We start from the raw sequence: 20536 nt of genomic DNA on the forward strand, positions 1-20536 counted from the left end.
ATAAGGAGGGAAGAGCAGGCAGAGAGCTTAGTTAGGAAAGTGGGATTTGGACGGTGGGTTTTAGGTAAGGTGGAGAGACACGGTATGGCATCCCAGAAGCCGCAGTTGTTCAAAGAGCCAGGAAAATTGAGGGAGGAAGAAGCACGTCCTAAGTGTGGAAACTTGAGAGACCAACCGTATACTTATCTCGAAGCAGAGGAGCAAATGAGATGGGATAAGGATCAAGCAGTGGTGTGAGACCCAGGCAAGGGGGGTTAGACTGGATGAGGCTGAAGTCTTGGGCAGCCGTCCTGAATTACAGCGCAAATCATACCACTTCTCTGCTCAGATGCCTTTGCTGGCGGCTCCCAGTTGCCTCTGAATAGCTTCCAAACTTCTTAGCATGACATCATATGCTTTTATGATCCAGGCTGTTAATGCCTTTCCAGGCTAATGTTATAGCACTTCCTTACAGGAACCTGAGGCATGTAATTAGACAGTGGCCAGTCCTCTGCCGCACCGGCCCGTCATCAACGTCTGTACCTTCCTTCACGCTTTATAGGCAATGCCCACCTCCTCCCTCTCATTCTCTCTCTTTCTGTCCCTTTCTGTTAAGGCACCACCTTCACGGAACTTTTCAGCCTAATCAGTTCAGCCAGAGAGCCTCGTTCCTTTGCTGAAATTCGGCATTTCATGTGTGCTGCCCACGCAGTCTCAGACTTCATGCCGTCGCCCCTGCTCCGTTTCCTTGAGGTCCCAGAAACATTGCATCCATCTCTCTGTCTCTCTCAACACCTCGCTGAGCACCCTAACTAGTGTTTGTTGGATGGGTAAATTCGTTTGGCTCATGTTCACTCCTTGATGTGGCATGCTGGCAATGACAAAAGCCCATTAGGGAATTCTGGTCAGTAAATGTCAACGTTGTTTTCCTTGACCTTAGTCACTGCCTTTGTTTTATAGGATGAAGTTTGCTCTTATTTCCATAGATGATCATATGGAAAGGGAGTTCCTTGTTGGCTGTTACCTTCTTTTTCCATTTCCTTGCCAAAACACTGTCCACCCTGCCTCCCCCTGTAGCTATTATAGAAACCTTTGTCTGTATTCTCGACCAAGATAGCAGTGTGTGCACTCAAGTGTTCTCTTCTGGTCTCTGTGACAGGATCTCTTGGGAAGAATTGAAAAGTACGTAAAACAATAGGCACACACGTTGCCCAGAACTCACTTTGTTTTTGTTAATGGTCCTCTTTCTCTGTTAATGCTTCATTTACTTCTCAGGAAGTTTTTTTTCACAATCTGAAGTATTTGTTACCACCCCTATAGCCACCATCGCATGAGGATTCATTAAGGTACTTTCTCTAAAGGCAAAAATGTCTTAAGAGAACTTGAATTTTCCCCTGTGAAATTAAACCCAGCTTTCGTCGCTCGACTGCTACACCAGAACTGCCCTCACCAAGGTCCAGCACTTACATAGCAAAATCCAGATGTCTTCTTTGCTTGACCTTTTCCCAGCAGTTGGCACTATGTCCCGTTCTTTCCTTGAAATACTTCCTTTAGGCTCCTTGCTGTCACATCTCTGTGTTGATTCTCCCATCTGGTGCCAGTCCCAGCCCTGCTCCTGAGCAGCAGACACATACATACATCCCCTGCACACCTGTGCGGGGGTAGCTCAGACGCCTGAGCTTCACTGTGTCTGAAACTCCACTCATGAGCCGGTCCTCCCGGCTCCCCGCCTGGGCTGCCTTCCACCGGGTACCTGGCTGCCCAGGGAGAAGCCTAGTCAACAGGGCGCTGCTCCTCCTCAGCCTTCCACCCCCAGTTCTGGCTAATGGTAAAGATCTGTGGGCTCGCACTTATTGATGCTTTACCTACATTTTCCTCACCTGCATTCAAGCCACCAGCCTCTGTCATCCAACTTCTGCAGCCACTTTGTGACTAACTCTCGTGTCTCTAGTGTTGCTGCCTCTTGTCTACTGAGCACACTCTTGAAAAAAATGGTGATTTTGAAATGCAGAACTGACCGTGCTTTTCCCTTGCTAACAACCCTTCGGTGGCTCTTTCCGACTGTGGTGATTCAGACTTGTGAGTGTCAGTAGCTCGCTCGTCTCTCTGTTCTGGCCTCGTCTTCTGCTCTGCTTGCTCGTTCTTGCCGCTGGGCCTCAGCACCCGGCCCTCTGCCTGAACTTGTACAAAATCATGTCTGTCTTGCTCTCCCTCCCCCGCCTCCCTACGCTCCGTACCCCTGTTGCCTGGTGAGTTCCTCTGCATCCATCAGGCCCCAGACTGGTCTGCGTTTCCTCCGCAGGCCTCAGAATACGTCATCTCTTCAGGAAGGTTTAGGGCAGTGACGTGTGCAGTTGTAATAGACAATCACAACAATATCATAAACTTTCCATGTGAAACGTTGTGGTGGTTTAAATTGTTACTGATACACATTTGCCACTTTTTAGCATTCTTAGCGTTCCAGGTTTTTACAATACTAATATATTTTAAAGCCACATTCTTTGGGAAAATTTGAAAACTCAACAAATTCAATTTTTACAAAGTGTCTAGTATACTTTAAATATGTACAACTTACTGTATGCTGATTATACTTCAGTAAAGCTGCTTAAAAATTATTTTAGGACTAAGTAAAAACATGCCTTTCGAGGTCTTAGATTATCACCTGAAATAGAAGTTATGACCAAAAGTTCAGTCTGAATCCCACGCTTTTTGCACATGTAAATATATTTGGGTGGGAAAAACAGCAAAAGGATATGAATTCATTGGAATTGACTCATTAGCAGTATAGTTAGTGTGTTTAACAATAAAAAATGATGTGGAGGGAGCATATCCTTTTTACCATGAATGCCTTGGGGGGCTGCTATAATACTATGTACAGTTATTTCACTCAACTGAATGTTTGCATTTATAGGCGTCATGAAGTGGGTAAGATTTCTGTATGCGAGAAGAAATTCTTGTATCGTAGCATTATGAAGAAAAACGTCAGGGTCGCTTTTGCTTTGTTTTTGTCAGTGCTGTAGTCGCTTATGCTGTGGTAGTCACGCTGGCAGATACAGAAATCACAGTACACATGGTTTAGCGCTGATCAGATATGACAGTCTTTTGGGTTTGGTTTCAAATAGAGAGCATGACTACACAGAGAAGTGTTACCCAAGCAATACACGGCACGGGTGGTGTCTCGTTTCTCTTTTTGGTAGGGTTACGAGGTAGGTTGAAGAGGAGAACATCTAGGAGGTATGAACTTTAGTAGAGCTTTGTACATTTTATATAGAAGATGCAGAATGGGACTCAAAGTTCAGCTGGCTTTGTAACTGATGGAACAGCACTTTATCAAGACTGATGGTTGGTGGACTGACAGCCTCCCAGGGTGGCTTTTAGCGGCACACTTCTGGGTCTCTGTTTTTAGCCCTGCTCTTCAGGTTTATAGACGAAACAAGGTTTGCAGGGACCGCTGTTATTTCGGTGACAGAATCTAGATTCAAGATGCTCTTTTTTAGGCTAAAACGATAATTTAAAATAAATGAGATAATTTAGCAGGGAAATTGTGAAGTGGGTTTAATAAAATCACGGTTATGGTATGGGAGCAACCTGTTTTGACTTAAATCAAACTGGGAGAAAAGGTATGGGAAGTGAGCCTGTTTCACCAGAAGCTTATCTCCCTGTAACGGTGTAGTGTTCATGTTCAGAAAGCCAGTGATCTTAACTGTCCCAGTGTACACAGTTTCAGAGGACTTCGCTTTGAGTGGCCATGTCACAAGAAGGACTGACAAGGTAGCCTTCAGTGGGTACCCTGTTGCCTGAGGAGCAGTTATGGGAACCGTGATCCAGAAGAAAGCTCTGAGGAGGGTGGTGACTGGTGACGGGATATCTTCAGATATTTGAAATGCTGCCATAAGAAATAACGTTTGTCCCAAAGAGAAAAACTAGGACCAGTATACATCCATTATAAAGTTCTGGATAACAACCGTCAGTATCCAGAAATCTTTTAGTCGTTGTGTTGGATGTGTTCATTCCAATTTTTCTTAACCTATTATCATACTGAGAAGCTGTTTAAAAACTGAAATGTCAAGTATTAAATTGTTGACAAAGAAGTTGAGTGTGTTTCACTTAACGACCCATTTTCTAAAATTAAGAACCACTTGTCACTTGTATTGAAAAAAATGACATCTTTCTGTCCATTGGCATTTGAATAAAATCAAACGTCAAGAATATTGATGTTACGAGTAATGAATTGTAAGTTTTCTTTCCTCAAATTTAACCTATATTTTCTCCTTGGTGGTTTCATTTCTTTTAATTTGGGGCAATTCTCATGTGGCAAAATAAGACATATAGTGGAAAGATTTACAGAACTGAGTATAATGCACACTTGTTTTATTAGCTGTGTGAATTTAGGCAAGTAACTTAAACTCTGAATGCAACTTTTCCTCCTCTGTAGACAGTAATATTTACCTTATAGCTTTTTGGGGGGAATAAATGAAATTGTACATGCGGAAGCACCTGACAAACAGGAAGAACTCAGTAAATGTTATCGCTTTTAATAAATCTTGTCCCAGGAGACCTATCCTAGAGATTCAACTGTGCTGTTGCTACTTTTCCTACTGAAATTATGATTCTGCTGTCTCCCCTTTTCCATCCTTCCTCCTTTTATTTCACCAAGCTATGGGTAATTTTAGTAAAATTTAACATTTGTGGGCTTGTTCCATGTGTAAAGAGCACAAGTTTGTGAAAAGACCTCTCTCCTCCCCCCACCCTTTCGTCCAACGCCCCCCACTCTGGTTCAAGCCCTTGTTTCTCAGTCTAGTTGTGTAGGACACAGCTCCCTGGCCCATGCTGGTGTTATGAGCCTTGTGCTCCCCCCAGCTAAGGCAGTCGGTCACCGGTCAACGGTCTGCCGCTCACAGCAGCTCATGGCAGCTCGCTCCGGCTGCCGGCCACTCACGCTGACCACCGGCCGCTCCTGGCAGCACAAGGTAGCCCAGGGCAGCACTCAGCAGCCTGCGGCCCCCCCATGGCAGCTCACATCAACCTCCAGCTGCTCACGGCAGCCCAGCTCCAGGGAGAGCTGTTGTTCAGTCTTAGCTGTAGAGGGCGCAGCTCACTGGCCCATGTGGGACTCGAACTGGCCACCTCGCCTAGGAGTGCCGTGTTCTAAGCCATGGGGCTGGCCAAGAGACCTTCTTAAAGCTTTGTTTTGTCTTATACTCTTCCATCTTAATTCCTTTTTGCCCTCGTTATTGTTGTCAACCAGAAGTTGGCTTTGTTGCAACCACCTAAATTGTCTTAAGGTGTCTTTTTGCAAAGGCAATAAAGGGTTATAGCATGGGAGGCACCCACTGCTGCCTGCTACTGATTCGAAGAGAATTTCTGTTTGATTGCCCTTTAGGCCTTCCTCTTCTCCTTTACCTCTTCTTACATTCTTGGCATCTTCAAATCTGTGAGTCCGAGAAACACCAGCACCAGTAGTACTTGAACACCTCAACGGAAATGAAAAAGGAAACCCTAGATGGAGCAGTGTCTTTGCAGCCACTGTAAATAATTTTCTTCTTTTTCCTTTCAAATATTCAGATGCTCAAAAACATCTTTCTTATTTGAAGCATTCTGTTATTCTAAACAAACTGGAGTTGCTTGAATGGAAACTAATATTTTGTGTATATTCTAGTACATTTGGCTACCAACAAATGGGTAACTCTGGATGACTCATTATTTTTAAGTTAATGAAATCATAGATTAATGAAATTGGTATTTGTGGCAGACCTTTTCTTCCTTCTCATTTCATGTGAAAGGGGGGTGGCAAATATAATTATGCAAGAATATATACTACATGTTTTCTAAAAGAAGTTTTGAGAGAATTTCTTAATTCCTTTTTCTTCTCTGAATCTACCCACATCCTGTGAGCTATATGACAGATAATAAAGATTTCTTAGTCTCAGCATGACAGTATCAGATCAATAAGGAATTTCAGGTATGTTCGAGTGGGCACCCCCTCTCATTTTTCAGTTTTGGAAACCTAGGTCCAGAGAGTCAAACTAATCATTCCAGGTTCTAATTATTCCGGAGAGATAATGGCACACCCAGGAATGGGAAGAACCCTTAATTTTCAGCTTACTACCTTACATTCCTGCAGAGACTAAGTTGGTCACTGGTGAGTCACTTAGCCAATGCCCAGTCACATGCTGCTCCTTTGTTGACTGGCCTTGGCTGTTCTGTTTGGGTCTTTATCACACCCACCAGGTGGTGCCTAATTCAGAACCTGCTAAAGAGGCAGGGTTCTGCCCCAGCAGGAACAAAAGTAGCCAAATAGAATCGACCTGTAAGAGTGTTAAATAATTTGGGTAAGGTGTTAGATCTTGTAATTAAATAAATCAAAAGAAAATTGAATTCACAAACAGAAATACTATAGTTACATTATAATGTGTGCAATATTTTTATACTTCACTTTTCTAGAATCATGAAGAGCATATGTTGGGCCTGTGTTATGAACAGATTAAAAAGCGCTGCTTGCTTCTTTTGGAGAATTTGGGACCCCTTGCTGCGGGCAGAGAGTAGATGGAGGACACACAGAGAATGGAGATTATAATTAATCTTGTAAAAACTATATTGTAAGAGGTTGTAAATAATGAACATATTTTATTTTTTTACTACAAGTTCCCAAAATTAAAGAAGAAATATTCTCCAAATGCAAAGTTGTAACTGTCAGGTCTAGTTTGGATGTAAAACGACTGGTCGCGGTGTTTCAGAATCCTACCAGAATAGCTGTTCAGTGGTGCCAGATGTTTTTGATAAAAGCTTGGAATCGCCACAGCAGCAGCAGAGGCAGGCACAGGACTGCAGATTTCTGTGTTCTGTTGAGGAGTGAGTGCTGAGCAGATCCAGAGGGGAAAACAAAACAGACTCTTGTTTTCCTCACCAGAGCATATGTTCCCTCCCTAGAACAGTTGTTTTCCAAGAAGGAACAGAATAAGTAAGGACAATTCCTAATCATTTTAATATGTTTATGTGTGCAGACAGAGTAAGTCTTCTAGATTCGCAGCCTGTAGCACAAAGCCAGCAGATAGTCAGAAATGAAAAGGTTAATCTGTGTGTCTCAAAACAGTAATCTGGGCCCTTTCAGATAATCATATTATTTTGGAACAGATTCTTCTCTAATTATATAAACTTCTTGAGGGCAGATACCTTGCTACTTATTTTGTTGGCCTTCAGCGCAAGGCACAAAATATCTCGTAAAATTCTGTACATTTATGTCAATAGTTAGGGGAGGTTTGGCGCAGAGAGGCTTATTGTGATTAAAGCATCTGATCCCTAGAGAGATGGCTGGGAACCTTGGAAGCAGGAAACATTTGATTCTAATTAAAACGGAAGGGAATACACCATATTGAGGACAGAGGGAAACAGGTTTGTATTCATATGGGGAGGAAGGAGGGTTCTAAATTATAGCTTGGTGAAAGTTCATCCAGAAAAGATAATAAGCTATCCATTTTTTGTACACTAAAGCCTCCAGGGTCTTTTCGATTTGTGCTTTCGACCACATAGTTTCAAAGTATTTGTAAGTTCCCAACCAGGTTCCCGTCCTTTTGGTGAGCCTGAGGAAGAATTTTATTTACAACGTTTTAATCTTTCTCTAATCATCTTGTTTTCTGCTGTTTCCCATCATCACTCTAATGAAAAGCACCCTCTTTTTCTTCTGTAAATGTTGGTAACATCACAGAGCCAAGGCTTGCTGGGAGCCTGCGGGGAAGGGGTGGGTGGGGAAGGGGCGGCCCCACCTTCATGAAACAGTGATGTGGGATCAAAGGCTTTGAGCGGGTTATAGCTGAGCTGTGGTGTTAACAGATAGATGAGGAAAATGCCTGCATTCTAGCGGGATTGGCTGCATTTCTCTCCTTTGAGCTGGTTGGCTATTTGAATGCCTGGCCTGAGGAACTCGTGACTCATCAGACCTTCTGTCCCCCTTTCAAAGCTCCTGAAAAACCTTATCACCAACTCTGTTTGCAATATTGACAGAAATTCGGGTATTAAATCCCCCCCCCAGCTTCCTTTCTGTGGGGGTATTTGTACCCCCTCTTTCACACTCTGCAGGTCCAGGCACTTGAGGAAATGTCAGCCGACTAATGCTCCCAGGAGAAAATCTTATTTTTTCCGTTCTGCACTCTTCCCCCCCCTTTTGCTTCCCTCAGTTCCTCCTCCTTCCCCTCCCAAATCGTTTGCAACCCAAGTGAGAGAATGTCTGAAGCAAGAGCATGAACCCTCGAATAGGTCTGGCCCCTGAGAATGTTCCAAAGGGTGGGGGCTTAAGAGGCCTCATATAGTAAAAAACAGGCAAATGAAGCAGCGGGGGCCATATGCAAGGCTCAGGTAACGTGCAGGAGTCCAGCCAGGTGGCTGTTCTTACAGCTCCTTCTCTGTCCTAGACACACAGCCCTGAAATAGTTGGCTAACATTTTTCTCACGTGAAATCATTGGTTTGCGTTTGGTGGGGAGACGCACTGTGTGCCTGGGGCAGTTCCAGGTTCCGTCCTTGGTAGAGGAGATAAGTGCGTCCTGCTCGGTGCGGAGGGTGACATCCCTGTCCTTTTGTGACCACGCTGCCCTGACTTCAAAGCCCTCCTTGCATCTGGCATCGCCTGGCAGCCTTTTTCACAGAGGACGGTTGGAGGAGCAGGAGGAGGAGGAAGCGGGCTGGAAAAGGAGCCTGTTTTTCTCTCCTTCCTGAGGGTGAATCATGTTCCCACCACTGCAATTAGGTTTTCCAGCCTCCAAGGCTGTTGGTGAAGGACTGAAAGGCAGGTCCTGACGTTCTGGAGAGTGAGGGAAAAGGGTGGTGGTGGGGGGTGCTGGGTAGGGCAGGGCCAGCGCCCCAGGAGAAAGGGAGGGAGCAGAGCAGGAGGAGTGGCCTTTTTCTTTTCCGCCTTTGCTCTGCTGTCATTACATATTTTCAGTTTAAATCAGAACCAAGCTCAACTGCCTGGTGAGCAAGACACAGACTCCGAAAGTCCGAAAGCTCTTTAGCCAGAACTCCAAGCTTCTGCCTTTTTGTCCTGTCGAGGAAACATTGACTGTCCTAGCCTTTTTTTTTTTTCTTTTTAAAGCAAGAACCGAATTTAATGGGAGAATTTTTTCATCTCATCTCTTTGATATAGAGTTGTCTTCCCTTTTTTCTCTCTGTCTCTTCCACATTGGATTTTTATTGCCTGCTTTGGTTTTCTTCCCCACGTGCCTCGGCCATTATGCTCAGTCAGTTCATTCTTGATTTTTCCACTGGAGTTATCGCCAGTGATGGAAATGGTGTGTGGTTCTCTTTCCCTCAAGATTTGCATAAAGTATAGCATCAGGAGGCACTTATTGTTTATATTATGAATTATAAATTCATCAACCCGTTGCTCTGAACTTGTCAGAAAGTTCTCTGTCGGTTCAAGGCATTGGATCCTGCGTGGTTTCTTTTTTTAATTTATTGTGTGACCCTCTGAGGGTTTTGTATATAGAAGAGTCTGGAAGGCACAGGTCTCCTCCAGCTCACGGTGAGAAATTTGGAGCTCTGGACTCGAAGGAGTGCGCTGGTGCCCCAGGTTCAGAGTGGGCACGTCTGCTTTTTGTTGCGTCTCTTCTGCCTTTGGACAACATGTATGAACGGCACAAGAGGCGCTACAGTCTGTGCGACATCTCCAAGGTGGACAGGGCAGTGGACGTGGTGTTGCTGAAGGTAAGGAGCCACGCTGGATGCACGTCCGAGCTCTCAGGCTCTCTTCTGAGTCCAGGCGCTGGGTCCCTGGCCCCCTGCCTGCCACGGGAGAGGGGCTGAGAAGGGTGTTTGAGCAGTGTGGGGTGGGGGCCAGGTTGGTGGTTTTAAGGTTCTTAAAGGACTATGTGAACAGAAACAAGGGGACTTGAGAATCAGCATTGAGCCCCTTACTGTTGAAATGTCCTTTTGCTTGCTTTAAAATGCATTCTTACGCTCAGGAGTAAAGCTCATGGTCTTGGGAATCTTGGAGGGAGAGATTCACCTCCGTAGTTTGTCTTTCCTGAAACGTCTCTGTCTGTCCTTCTGTCCCTGCCATCCCGTCCCCCTCCCTCAGCCCCGTCTATCTGGGTGTCTTTCTCTAAAGGTCTTTCTTTCTGCCTCTGTCTCTTTGTCTGTCTTTTGTCTGAGCCTTTTCTATTCTTTGTGCTATGTCTCACTCCCAACCCTTTAGGGAAAAGAAAAGATAGACACATTTATTTCCTTTGGAAGGTTCTCCAGTCAATCTATTTAGTAAAGTGGCAAAGTGGCCCTTTTGGCGTGGTTTGACTGCTTTTCAGGGCTGGCCTCAGACTCTGTTGATAGCTGTATTTGTTTGCTTTCTCAGCGTTGATGATGTTGGGTGTCTAAGGAGGGGGTGCGGAGACTCTGGAAAGCTAATTGCTCACAGAAGGCATCCTGGAATCTAAAATTAGTCAGGACTCCTCCAGCCATAAGATGGGAGTCTGGGAATGTTGGATGACTCAAGGAGTACTTTTTGGAAGTTTAGCAGTTTTCTGGCAAAAGCAGGGGAAATTGGAAGCCGACCAAGTGCTTCAGAGATGCCAAAACACCCTCGGTACCTGAACGTGTGAGAGTATGGAGCCGGAGGAGTCTAGGCCAAGTGGCAGTGGATTGCTCTGGTCCGGGAAATAGTGGGGTTGTTTTACTGGTTTGTCAGTCAGTGTGTGACTGAGACTCCCTAGTTCTCATTGGTCCATTGAGGCCATGAAATGGGCTCAGAAGCCTTGACATGGGAGCCAGTAAAACCCTGCGTTGGCCGAGGGGCTGGGAATGGATGGATGGATGGATGGATGGATGGGAGTCGTGATTTGTGTGTGTGTGCCGGGGGGTTCCCCGTCCCTCCATCAGCGCGCTCAGGTTGGGGTTTCACCTGCCTGGCCCAGGCCCAGAGTACTTGGTAGCTTGGTATTTTGAATTGTTCCAAGATATTATGTATTTTAGTTTCTCTGAAATGTTATTTCCTCTGTGAAATCACAATGTTTTAAAATTTTTGCCCTTACATATTTGGGAGAGCCTAGTTTTTAGAACGTTTATATGCTTGACTCTTGATGATTTTTACATGTCTGGGGGAAAGGGGAAAGAAAAAGAGGGAAGGAGGATAGCCAATCTCAGCTCAGGTACCTTGAGGAGTACCATGTACTTAAAACATGATAAAACGTATAGCACTCGGCTCTGGCAGGACACAAAAGCCTTTTGCGTGGAGCTAAGTCAGCACGTTGGCCTCGTGATGCTGTTTTATAGTTTTAACAAAACACTTTCATGTACCTTATTCATTTGAGGCTTACGTCATATGAAGAGCTGGAGGGCTGTCATCAGCCCTGGTGAGGGGTGCGAGGGAATTGGTGACAAAGATGTGATTTTTCCCACAAGGCCACAGCTAAGAAAGGACAATTCGTTTTCTCTCAGATGCACTTGGCTTTATGTTCTTTCTTTATACCTTGCTGCCTACTACGTAGTAAGAGATTTTCAGTAGAAAACACTTCACTCTTCAGGAAACAGGCATTGTTTTTAAACAAATGAGCACACGTTAGGAGCCCTGAAAACACCTTATTTCCACTATGAATGAGATAGGTAAGGCTGGCGTTAATTTCTTTGCTTTGGAGATAGAAAAGAAGGTGACATCCTTGAGAGCCACCTGTTAAATCAGCATTAATGACCTTTCGATGGCAGGCACGGTGTTAAGTCCAAGGCCCACACAGGCTTTACATCCTCACCCTCTTCCTGCTTCAGGACAGGCAAGGAGTAGAGAAAGAACGACGCGCTGAAGTAGTTGGACAGAAATAAGCAGCGCACTGTGTAGGAAGTAGTAACAGGAAGACCTGTCTTAGATAGGTCTTTCTGAGGTCCTGACAGTTTTCAAATTGATCTCCAGGGGATGAAAATATGCCCGCTCTACCCAAGGGAAGGTATTCTAGAAAGAAGGAGCAGCCCGTACTAGGCCCTGAGATAGGAAAGAACTGACGGAGCCGTTATGACAGAACCATCCTGAGCAAGCCGGGAGTGACCTGAGAAGAAGGCTGGAGGCACAAGTGGGATCCAGAAAAGCAGGGCCTTGACAGCTGAGGGGAGGAGCTTGCTTTGTCTGGATCCGTTGCTTCTCAGTTTATGTTTATACAGTATCATTCTGGCCGTGTGGGAATCAATTAGGCTGCCATTGCGGTAGCTCAAGCATGGTAAGGTGGTTTTGTGGTCTGAAGGGGGAAAAGTGGATGCATATGAGATACAGGCATTGAATTTTGACATTCCTAGTCCCATGTATGGAAAAACGTTTTGGGTAGTCAGGAAGTTTCCCAAGGTCTCGCAGCGCATGTGTAATAGGTCGCAGGGTGCAACCCCACATCTGATTGCTTTCAAAGGCCGTGTTTTTTTTTGCCATCTTAGACCTCCTATTTGACTCGACCTACTGCATCTGTGTATCAATTTTTATTTATCTATACTACGTACATTTTTTTCTATCTTAGACTTTTCATACTGGAAGAATTCTTAGACGTTATCTCGGTCACTTCTTTCCTGCGCAGGAATTCCTTCTGTAACCCTTTGGACAGGTGCACAATCTCTTATAGTTTCAGTTTGTCAAACAATTTGTCACCCATTTTCCACATAGTTCTTTTTTAAAAATCATTCAGAAGTGTTCTCCAGTTATCTTCCATTGTGAATGTCAGTATCCGTAATCATTGTTTCTAAGAAATGGTATCCGCTGTACGTACCACTTCAGTCCCCCAGTGACCATGTGTATGTTCTCAGTCCACTTATCTGTGGAAGTTTGCTTTTTTATGCTAAGGAGTTTGTAATTTTTCTTCCGTTCAACTAAATATATCTAAGCACTCAGAACAGTGTCCCTAATTCATATTAAATGACTATGAATTTAATATTCAAGTGTTTGTTAATTGAATGCATTGGTAAGTATGGATTCCTAAGCATCGTGGTCCTGCATTGATGTACTGGACTCAGAGATAAAGTACGATAGTAATCGCACAATTTAGATGTTTGGGCCTGTCAGTTTGGTGTTCCACATTTAAAACCCCAGTCCTTCCACTGGCACCCGATTAATCTACCGTAGATGAGCTGCAAGCTTCCCATCCTGTGTTATGGACCCACTCTTCTGCTGGCTTCTATTGCATTCTGATCTGTCCCCTTTGTCAGGTCTCTAGTTCGTTTTGTGATGGTTCTGCATCGAGGCCTTAAGATTCCCTAAGGCTGCAGACATTGGCCTTTACCTTCAGATCAGCTCTTGCTTCCCGTCATCAACCCCCAACATCCCCCCGTCTTACCTCCTTTCTGAATTTTTTTCTAAATACTGACATGCATTGATAGTGTACCTTGTCAGCCACCCATGCGTCCCCCAACCCAGTGCACACACATATTCCTCTGCCTCACTGTGTGACAGTCCCTGGGTTGCCCTCTTCTGATGCACGTGTGACTTCTGGCTCTCATGATAAGTGGTTGCTACCTATGAATCACATGCCCAAAATGAGATACGGAAGAATTTGAATCATTAGCAGAGGCCCTTTAGTATCAATGTGCCTGTTTTTCTCAGCACTATTCAGAAAGCCAGCACCGAACTCCCAAGTGAATGACTGAGGGGAGGTTTCCCCTAACACATCAGTAGCCAACACATGATAAGCATTCCTGAGACTGTTCTTAGCACAAGAGGACAGCAAGTATCAGAAATGGACTGTAAAACTCGCAGACCAAAAAGGGGGGGTCAGAATCTAGTGTTAACTGCTGATTTAAAGTGATGTTAGTCTAAGAGCCATTTCTGTTTTACGAATTTTGTGATTTTGGGTTACCTGGAAAAATAGTGCCTGTTCATAGTACATGATTTCTCATGTTATTGATGATTGATCGTGAACATATTTTGTAGCGCGTTCTTCAGAGTGTCCGACGGATGGTTAAAAGGTTTGCACCCGTGTTTTGTGTGCACTGGCTGAGATGACTTCAGAGGAGAACCGTCTCCTCCATCCATGAGCTTTGAGCAGACTACCAGCCTCTTCAAAAGGAGTCGTTTGTCTGTAACTACAGTGTTATTTTCCAGAAAAACATACATGCTTTCAAAGTGTGCTTGCTTTGAGAGACTTCTACATTGTAGCAAACAAAAGATGTAAAAGGAGGTGAAGGGTGTAAGACAGCTCCACATATCTGCTCAGTTACAATCTGATTCCCTGAAAGGACTTTGGCTCAAGTGTTGGCTCCCATGTCCGGATGGTGGGGTTTTGCTTCCTTTTGTTCTGCTCTGGAACTCGGGCTGGATCTCCTGAGACAGTTGCCGAGGAAGTAAATAACGGCAGCGGCTGGGAAGCCTGGGTGTAACCATGAGCTGTATTATTAGGATGTTCAGATATAAACAGTAGCAGAAACACTGCCAAAAACAAAAGGCAGCTCCATCTCCACTGAAAATATGTACCACTCTATTTTCAGACTGATGGGAACATGGCGTGGGTGTGATTTAGGTAATGACAAGGGGTCCCAGGCCTCGGGGCAGGAATGAAAAATAACTTGGGGGTGGGGTTTGGGGGTGGGGGGTGGGTCTGGCATTTCTTCTGAAGTAACGTCTGTTGTCCCGTGTTCCATATGCACTAAGTCACCACCGGCAGGAGCTGTCTGTGATCTCGTCAGGGACATACTCTGAAGACGAGACTAACTTGGTTATTAGCTAAAGAACCATGAATGCGGTCGGAGCCAGGAAGTGTGTTTTGGTCATTGATCCTTCCAAAAGATATGGATATTGAATGGCAAGGTCTCTGTTTTCTTCATTTCCAGCTACGTCACAAAATTTCTGAATCATCTTGAACTCTCCCCTCCCCTGGCCAGCCAGTCACTTGCCGGTCCTGTATTTGGCGAGTAGCTCAAAGGTCCCATCTGGGCAAAATCTGAACAGAGGCTTATCAACGCCATCTTCGTTTTTCCCGTAAAACTCAAATTATCAGCAGCCTCAGCACTGTTGTTTCTTCCTAGTCTGTCTCCTGATCCGAAGTTGGTGATCAGAATCTTTTGCGAAGCCTAGTCTCAGAGCTGGCTAAGAAGAGTATTGATGGTACAAAGAACTAGTTTATCATTTATTATTAAAAAGCTCAGTCTTACAGGTCACCTTTTCGGAAAGAGACTAACATGGCAACAGATGTGTTGCCATGTGTTACAGCCTGGCAAGCACTCTGGAAATGTTTGAAATGAACCACATAGTGGGTCCTTTAATTAAGTTGTCTCTCATTAGTGAGAAAGAAACAGCGGAATTGTAGAATAGAGCTGAGACTAGGACACATTAGTTTATCTGTCACATCAGTGATTCTGAAATGGCACAAGAACGGGGAGAATGCTTTGTAATCCATGTGTATCTGTTGTGCAGCTGACTTACAGGGTCTGCACAGTAGTTTTCACACATGAATGTGCTGTGCGCGCTGCTGCCATCACTGTGTGCAGGATGTGGTTGAAAATGCTGATGCGTGTTTCGACGTTCTTCCCACCCTCAGTGCCCATGGAGTTTGCCTCTGGGTAATGGCACTGACCACGTCTGGTATCATCTGGCCCCGATTACCAGCTATGCCTCTGACTATGAGTTGCCCAACTACTTTTCGCTAAACAAACTTGCTTATTTCTAACTGCTGTACACATTTTTTATTGATAAAATATGCACAACATAAAATCGACCACATTTAGGTGTACAGTGGAGCGACATGAAGTATATTCTCAGTGTTGTGCCATCACCACCACCATCCATCTCTAGAAGGTTTTCGTCTTTGCAGACAAGCTCTGTACCCATTAAACACTAACTCCCCGTTTCCCCCACCCTAGTGCCTGGCAGCCACCATTCTGTTTTTCGTCCCTATGAATTTGACTCGTCTAGGTACCTTGTGTCATTAGAATCAGACAGGCTCTGTCCTTTTGTGTCCTTTGGTTTATTTCACTCAGCATAATGTCTTCAAGGTCCATCCATGTTGTAGCGTGTGTCAGAATTTCCTTTTTAAGGCTGACTAGTAGTCTGTTATTTGTATACAGAACGTTTTGTTTATTCGTTCACCTGTAGATGGACATTAGGGTTGTTTCCAACTTTCGTCTGTTGTGAGTAATGCGGCTGTGAATGTAGTCTGTTCAAGTCCCTGCTTTCGATTCTCTTTGGTACATACCCAGAAGCGGGATTGCTGGATCATACATGGTAATTCTGTTTACTTTTTGGAGGAGCCACCACAGTGTTTTCTACAGTGGCTGCACCATTTTACATTCCCACCAGCAAAACACAAAGGTTCCCGTTTGTCCACATGCTTACCAATGCTCGTTATTTTCTGTTTTGGTTTGTTTGTTTAGTAATAGCCATCCTAATGGGTTGATTGTGGTATCTCGTTGTGGTTTTGATTTATTTATATTTCCCTGAAACACACTCACTTTTATGCTGTGTGTTTGTAAGAACCATAAAGCATGAGTTCTCCAAGCTACTCCATCTGCAAATGTGTGTTACGGCACATGAATGCTGCCTTCAGGATGTCTTCTCTCTGTTTTCTGCCCTGGCCCGCTTGCACACGCTGTTCACCCATTACTCAAGAACAAATGAAGTTTGTCCCGGACTTGCTCTCTGATTCCATGACTGTTGAAACATTTGAAAGATGTCTTGACACCCCAAACTCATCAAAGTCAAATAGAATGCATCATCATCTTCTTCCCCTCTGGATTTCCTACATCTCTTAAGTTGTGGGTCTTTGACCCGTCTTTCTGTCTTCTTTCTGTGGATGCTGCTCTTTCCCAGGTTACTGATCTGCTGCTCTGTGCTCCAAAGGACATGTCGCTAGTGCAGGTACCCACTGCCTCCACCTGGCTTTGTGTCCTGGGTGCCCCAGGCTGCCTTCCTCCCTGCTATCCCCTTGTATCTAGACACTTCTTCTCGAGTTATTTTCCTACTGTATTACTGATCTTTTCACTCCCTTGCATATATAGTGGGGGTGGGGGTGTCGTCCATCCTTGGTAGAGAATAAAGCATAGATTCATTGTAGCCATATCTCCCATTATTCTTTCTTCAGCTTATATTTCTGAACACCTTTGGGCTTTTTATGCTCCTCAAAAACATGTATGCAAAATTTCTCTAATCTGGGTTATAATGATGTGCAGTAAAGTTGTTCCTAATATTCCTTTGTTATCTTTTCAGTGTCTGTAGGATCTGTAATGATGTCCCTCTTTAATTTCTGATACTGGTAATTTGTAACTTTTCTTTTGTTCTTGGTTAGTCTAGCTAGAGTTTTACTGATATCATTGATCTTTTCAAGGAACCAGCTTTGGGTTTTATTGATTTTATTGTTTCTCTTTTTTCTATTTTGTTGATTTCTGCTGTCTGATTTTTGTTGTTTTGTGTTCTTGGGTTGTTTTTTTTTTCATTTTATCATTCTATTTGCTGTGAGTTAATAAGCTTTCTCGTTTCTTAAGGTGGTAGCTTAGTTCATTGATTTGAGACCTTTTCTAATGAAATCGACATGTAATATAAATTTTGCTCAAAGAACTGTTTTAGCTGTATCTCACAAATTTTTATATGTGGTATTTTTATTTTTAAATAGTTTTAAAAATATTTCCTAATATTTAATACCTAATGTTTCCTTAAGATTTCATCTTTGATTCATGGAATCTTTTTAGAAGGTTTTTTTTTTTTTCTTTTTTAAATATTTGGGGTTTTGCTTTTTTTCCCCCCAATATCTTGTTGGTTTTGGTTTCTAAACTTACTACTGTTTTAAACAAAGAGCATACTATGTATGATTTTAATCCTCAAGTTTGAGACTTGTTTTATGCCAGAGAATATGGTCTGTTTTTCATGTCCATGCAAAACGAATGTGTTTTCTGCTATTATTGGGTGAAGTGTGTCCATTAGATCCCATTGGTTGATAATGTTCTTCCAGTTTTCTACATCTGTACTGACTTTGTGTCTACTTGTTTTACGTTTTTGAGAGAAGGCTGTTGAAATCTCTGGTGGTTATTATTTTTTTTTAAATTACATCATTTAAAATTTAATGAAAACATAATGAATTTATTAATTTAATAAAAATTGCTTTTATATGCCTACCTTTTATTGACACTCTCTGTAGAGCGTTAATTGAGTATCCATTGCCTTGATTGTATTGTGAAAAGGTTTTCTTTCTTTAAAATAATTTTACTCACTTTACAGTAAACTTTTAAAGAAACAGCTAGGACTGCTGGTACAATACAGCAGGTACATTTGCAGCAGCTGTAAAATTGTGCCACGTTACTCCATTGTCTGAAACTCAGTTTGTTTCTTTTCCTTCAGATAAACCGAGAAAGCTGGTGTACAATAGAGCCGTGCCCTGATGCCGCTTCTCTCTTGGCTCCCACCCAGAGCCCAGGTAAGCAGGACTTTCCAACTTCCAGGTTCCTTGCCGACCTACATCCAGAATGTTCATTTTCTAGAGCCGCAATCTCACTTTAATAAGAGATCGTTCGATTTGGAGGTCTGTCCTTCCTTAGCATGTTACACAGTCAGTCAGAGGAAGGGGTATATGTGGTTTGAGTTTGTAAGCGTTTAGCAGTGAGTACGTGTCATCACCTAAATTTTACTTTATTAGGTCGGTGCAAAAGTAATTGCGGTTTAAAAGCTTTAAAAAAAATTAAATTTGCAAAAACCGCAATTACTTTTGCACCAACTTAATAGTAGGAAGTCTTTGCATAGGGCTTTATGATTTATTAATTCATCTGTGACAGCATCTGTGCAGATGTATACATATGATACAGTTTTCTTAACCTGATAAAACTATAAATATATATTATTTATATATATATTACTCACCTGTGGCTCTCAGTTCTGGCTGTGCATTGAAAGTGCTTCTGCAGCGTTAAGAGAAACTGATGCTTGGGTCTTATCCCAGAGATTCTAATTTAATTGGGCTGTGGTGTGGCCCTGGCATCAGACTTTAAAACGTCCTTTGGCGGGGTGGCCGCTTAGCTCAGTTGGTTAGAGCGTGGTACTGATAACACCAAGGTTGCCAGTTCGCTCCTCGCGTGGGCCAAGAAAAGTCCTTTGGTCTCTCTCCTGTACACAAGAATAGGAACCAGAAAGTTTTCAAGGATTGTCAGGGTTCGAGTCTTTCCTTAAGCATCCATGAGGTCTTAGTAACAACAGATGAGGGCAAAACGCTCTGAAGACCTTGCTTGGTAGTAACGTAGCACGTGGCTTGTGGTTCGTTCGGAGACCCAGCTGCTCACCGAGGTTTAGCCCCTAATTCAGTAGGACGAAGGTATGTTCCCTAATGTCTGCATGCTCTGTTGTCTCCCATTTCTAAAGCATTACTAGGTTTCCTCACTGGGGGGTGTTGTCCAAATGACAGGGTAAGTGGAGTCCTTGGTGCTTGTTCCTGAAGCTTCCATGGGAACACTGGCGATTTACATTCTGGGCTCTTGAGTCCACTTTACCCAACAAAACTTCTGTCTACATTGCCAAATTTTACTGATCTGCTTTAAAAATTACTGAGTCCTCATTTACTGGCCTTTCTGGAAACACACTGTAGGGGTGGATGCCCTGAGGTTTTAAATTTAAGGGCGAATGTCCTCTGTCTCCAACCCTCTGACTTCACTCCAAAGGAAGTGTTGGAAACAAATGTGGGAATTGTTTTCCTCTAGTTTTGTCTCCCACGGAGGAAGTGGTTATAGGATATTAATTAATTAATACACTATAGTTCTGTTGAAGGTCTCCGCATTTTATAAGACTGACCCTGTTCACAGGCTTAGCTGACACTTCCCCCGTCCGGCCCCCTAGAATCTTCTACTTAAAAGTATGTACTTAACTATGTTTTGTTTGGTTCCTGAAGCTGTTTGGGGCTTTTTCTGAAAGTGTAATTACTCCCAACCACCCAAACAGTGGAACTGTCTGCCATGTAAAGGTTGAATGAGGCTGCATTACAGTTCGAATATTCGCCGGAAGTTTCTCCACATGTGGTGGTTTAATTTACTCATTTAAAGAAATGAATTTTGACCCCCTGAGCATTTCCCCCAGATCATCGTTGTCCCTTTCCACGCTCCAACCCCAGCCACAACTCTCTCGGGGTTTTTAGAGTGATTCTTTTCAAACCTCGATTTAACAAAATCCAAGATCTGGATTATGCTTCTGAACTTCAGACCTGAGATTTTTAATTTCAGGCATCTTTTTTCTTTTTTTTCTTTTACTTCATAATAAACACAGCTCAAGAGAGCAATACCGTTAGACCAAATGGGAGAATATCTTTTAAGATGACTTTGCGTAGTTTTCAGTTCTGGATAAATACAACACAGTATAAAGATTAGCACGGTGCAGCCAAGCCCTGCAAGTGCTGCTGGGATGTTCCTACCCTTCCCCAGCTATAATTTGTTTGTATACATATAATTTTAAACCCAAATGACTAGATAGCCTCTTTAAAAGTACAAGTTTTGCTAGCTTTTAAAAAGCGAATGGCTCAGGACACAAAAGTCACCGACAGGTTTATACACGGGTCATAAAACGGGGCGCTCTGCCTCGGGGTGGTGTTTTACCAGGTGCTTGTTGAGTCACATTATAGGTTAATGAAGCTTTAACATTAGGCATGT

At 43.5% G+C, this 20536-nt stretch overlaps 1 protein-coding gene across 21 annotated transcripts in view; it reads left to right on the top strand.

Moving 5' to 3' along the window:
• The window catches only part of AKAP13 (A-kinase anchoring protein 13), a 253965-nt gene that overhangs the window by 152518 nt on the left and 80911 nt on the right, over positions 1-20536 (top strand). For 19 of the 21 annotated variants that reach the window (XM_074317388.1, XM_074317391.1, XM_074317390.1 and 16 more), the window contains one exon: positions 18252-18327. In XM_074317388.1, coding sequence (XP_074173489.1) covers positions 18252-18327 — 76 coding nt within the window. Of the gene's footprint in view, positions 1-8923; positions 9677-18251; positions 18328-20536 lie in introns of those variants that run through there. The other 2 variants (XM_074317405.1, XM_019726710.2) reach the window with 1 other exon arrangement.

The sequence above is a fragment of the Rhinolophus sinicus genome, linkage group LG13 (assembly GCF_036562045.2).
Source record: "Rhinolophus sinicus isolate RSC01 linkage group LG13, ASM3656204v1, whole genome shotgun sequence".
NCBI lineage: Eukaryota > Metazoa > Chordata > Mammalia > Chiroptera > Rhinolophidae > Rhinolophus > Rhinolophus sinicus.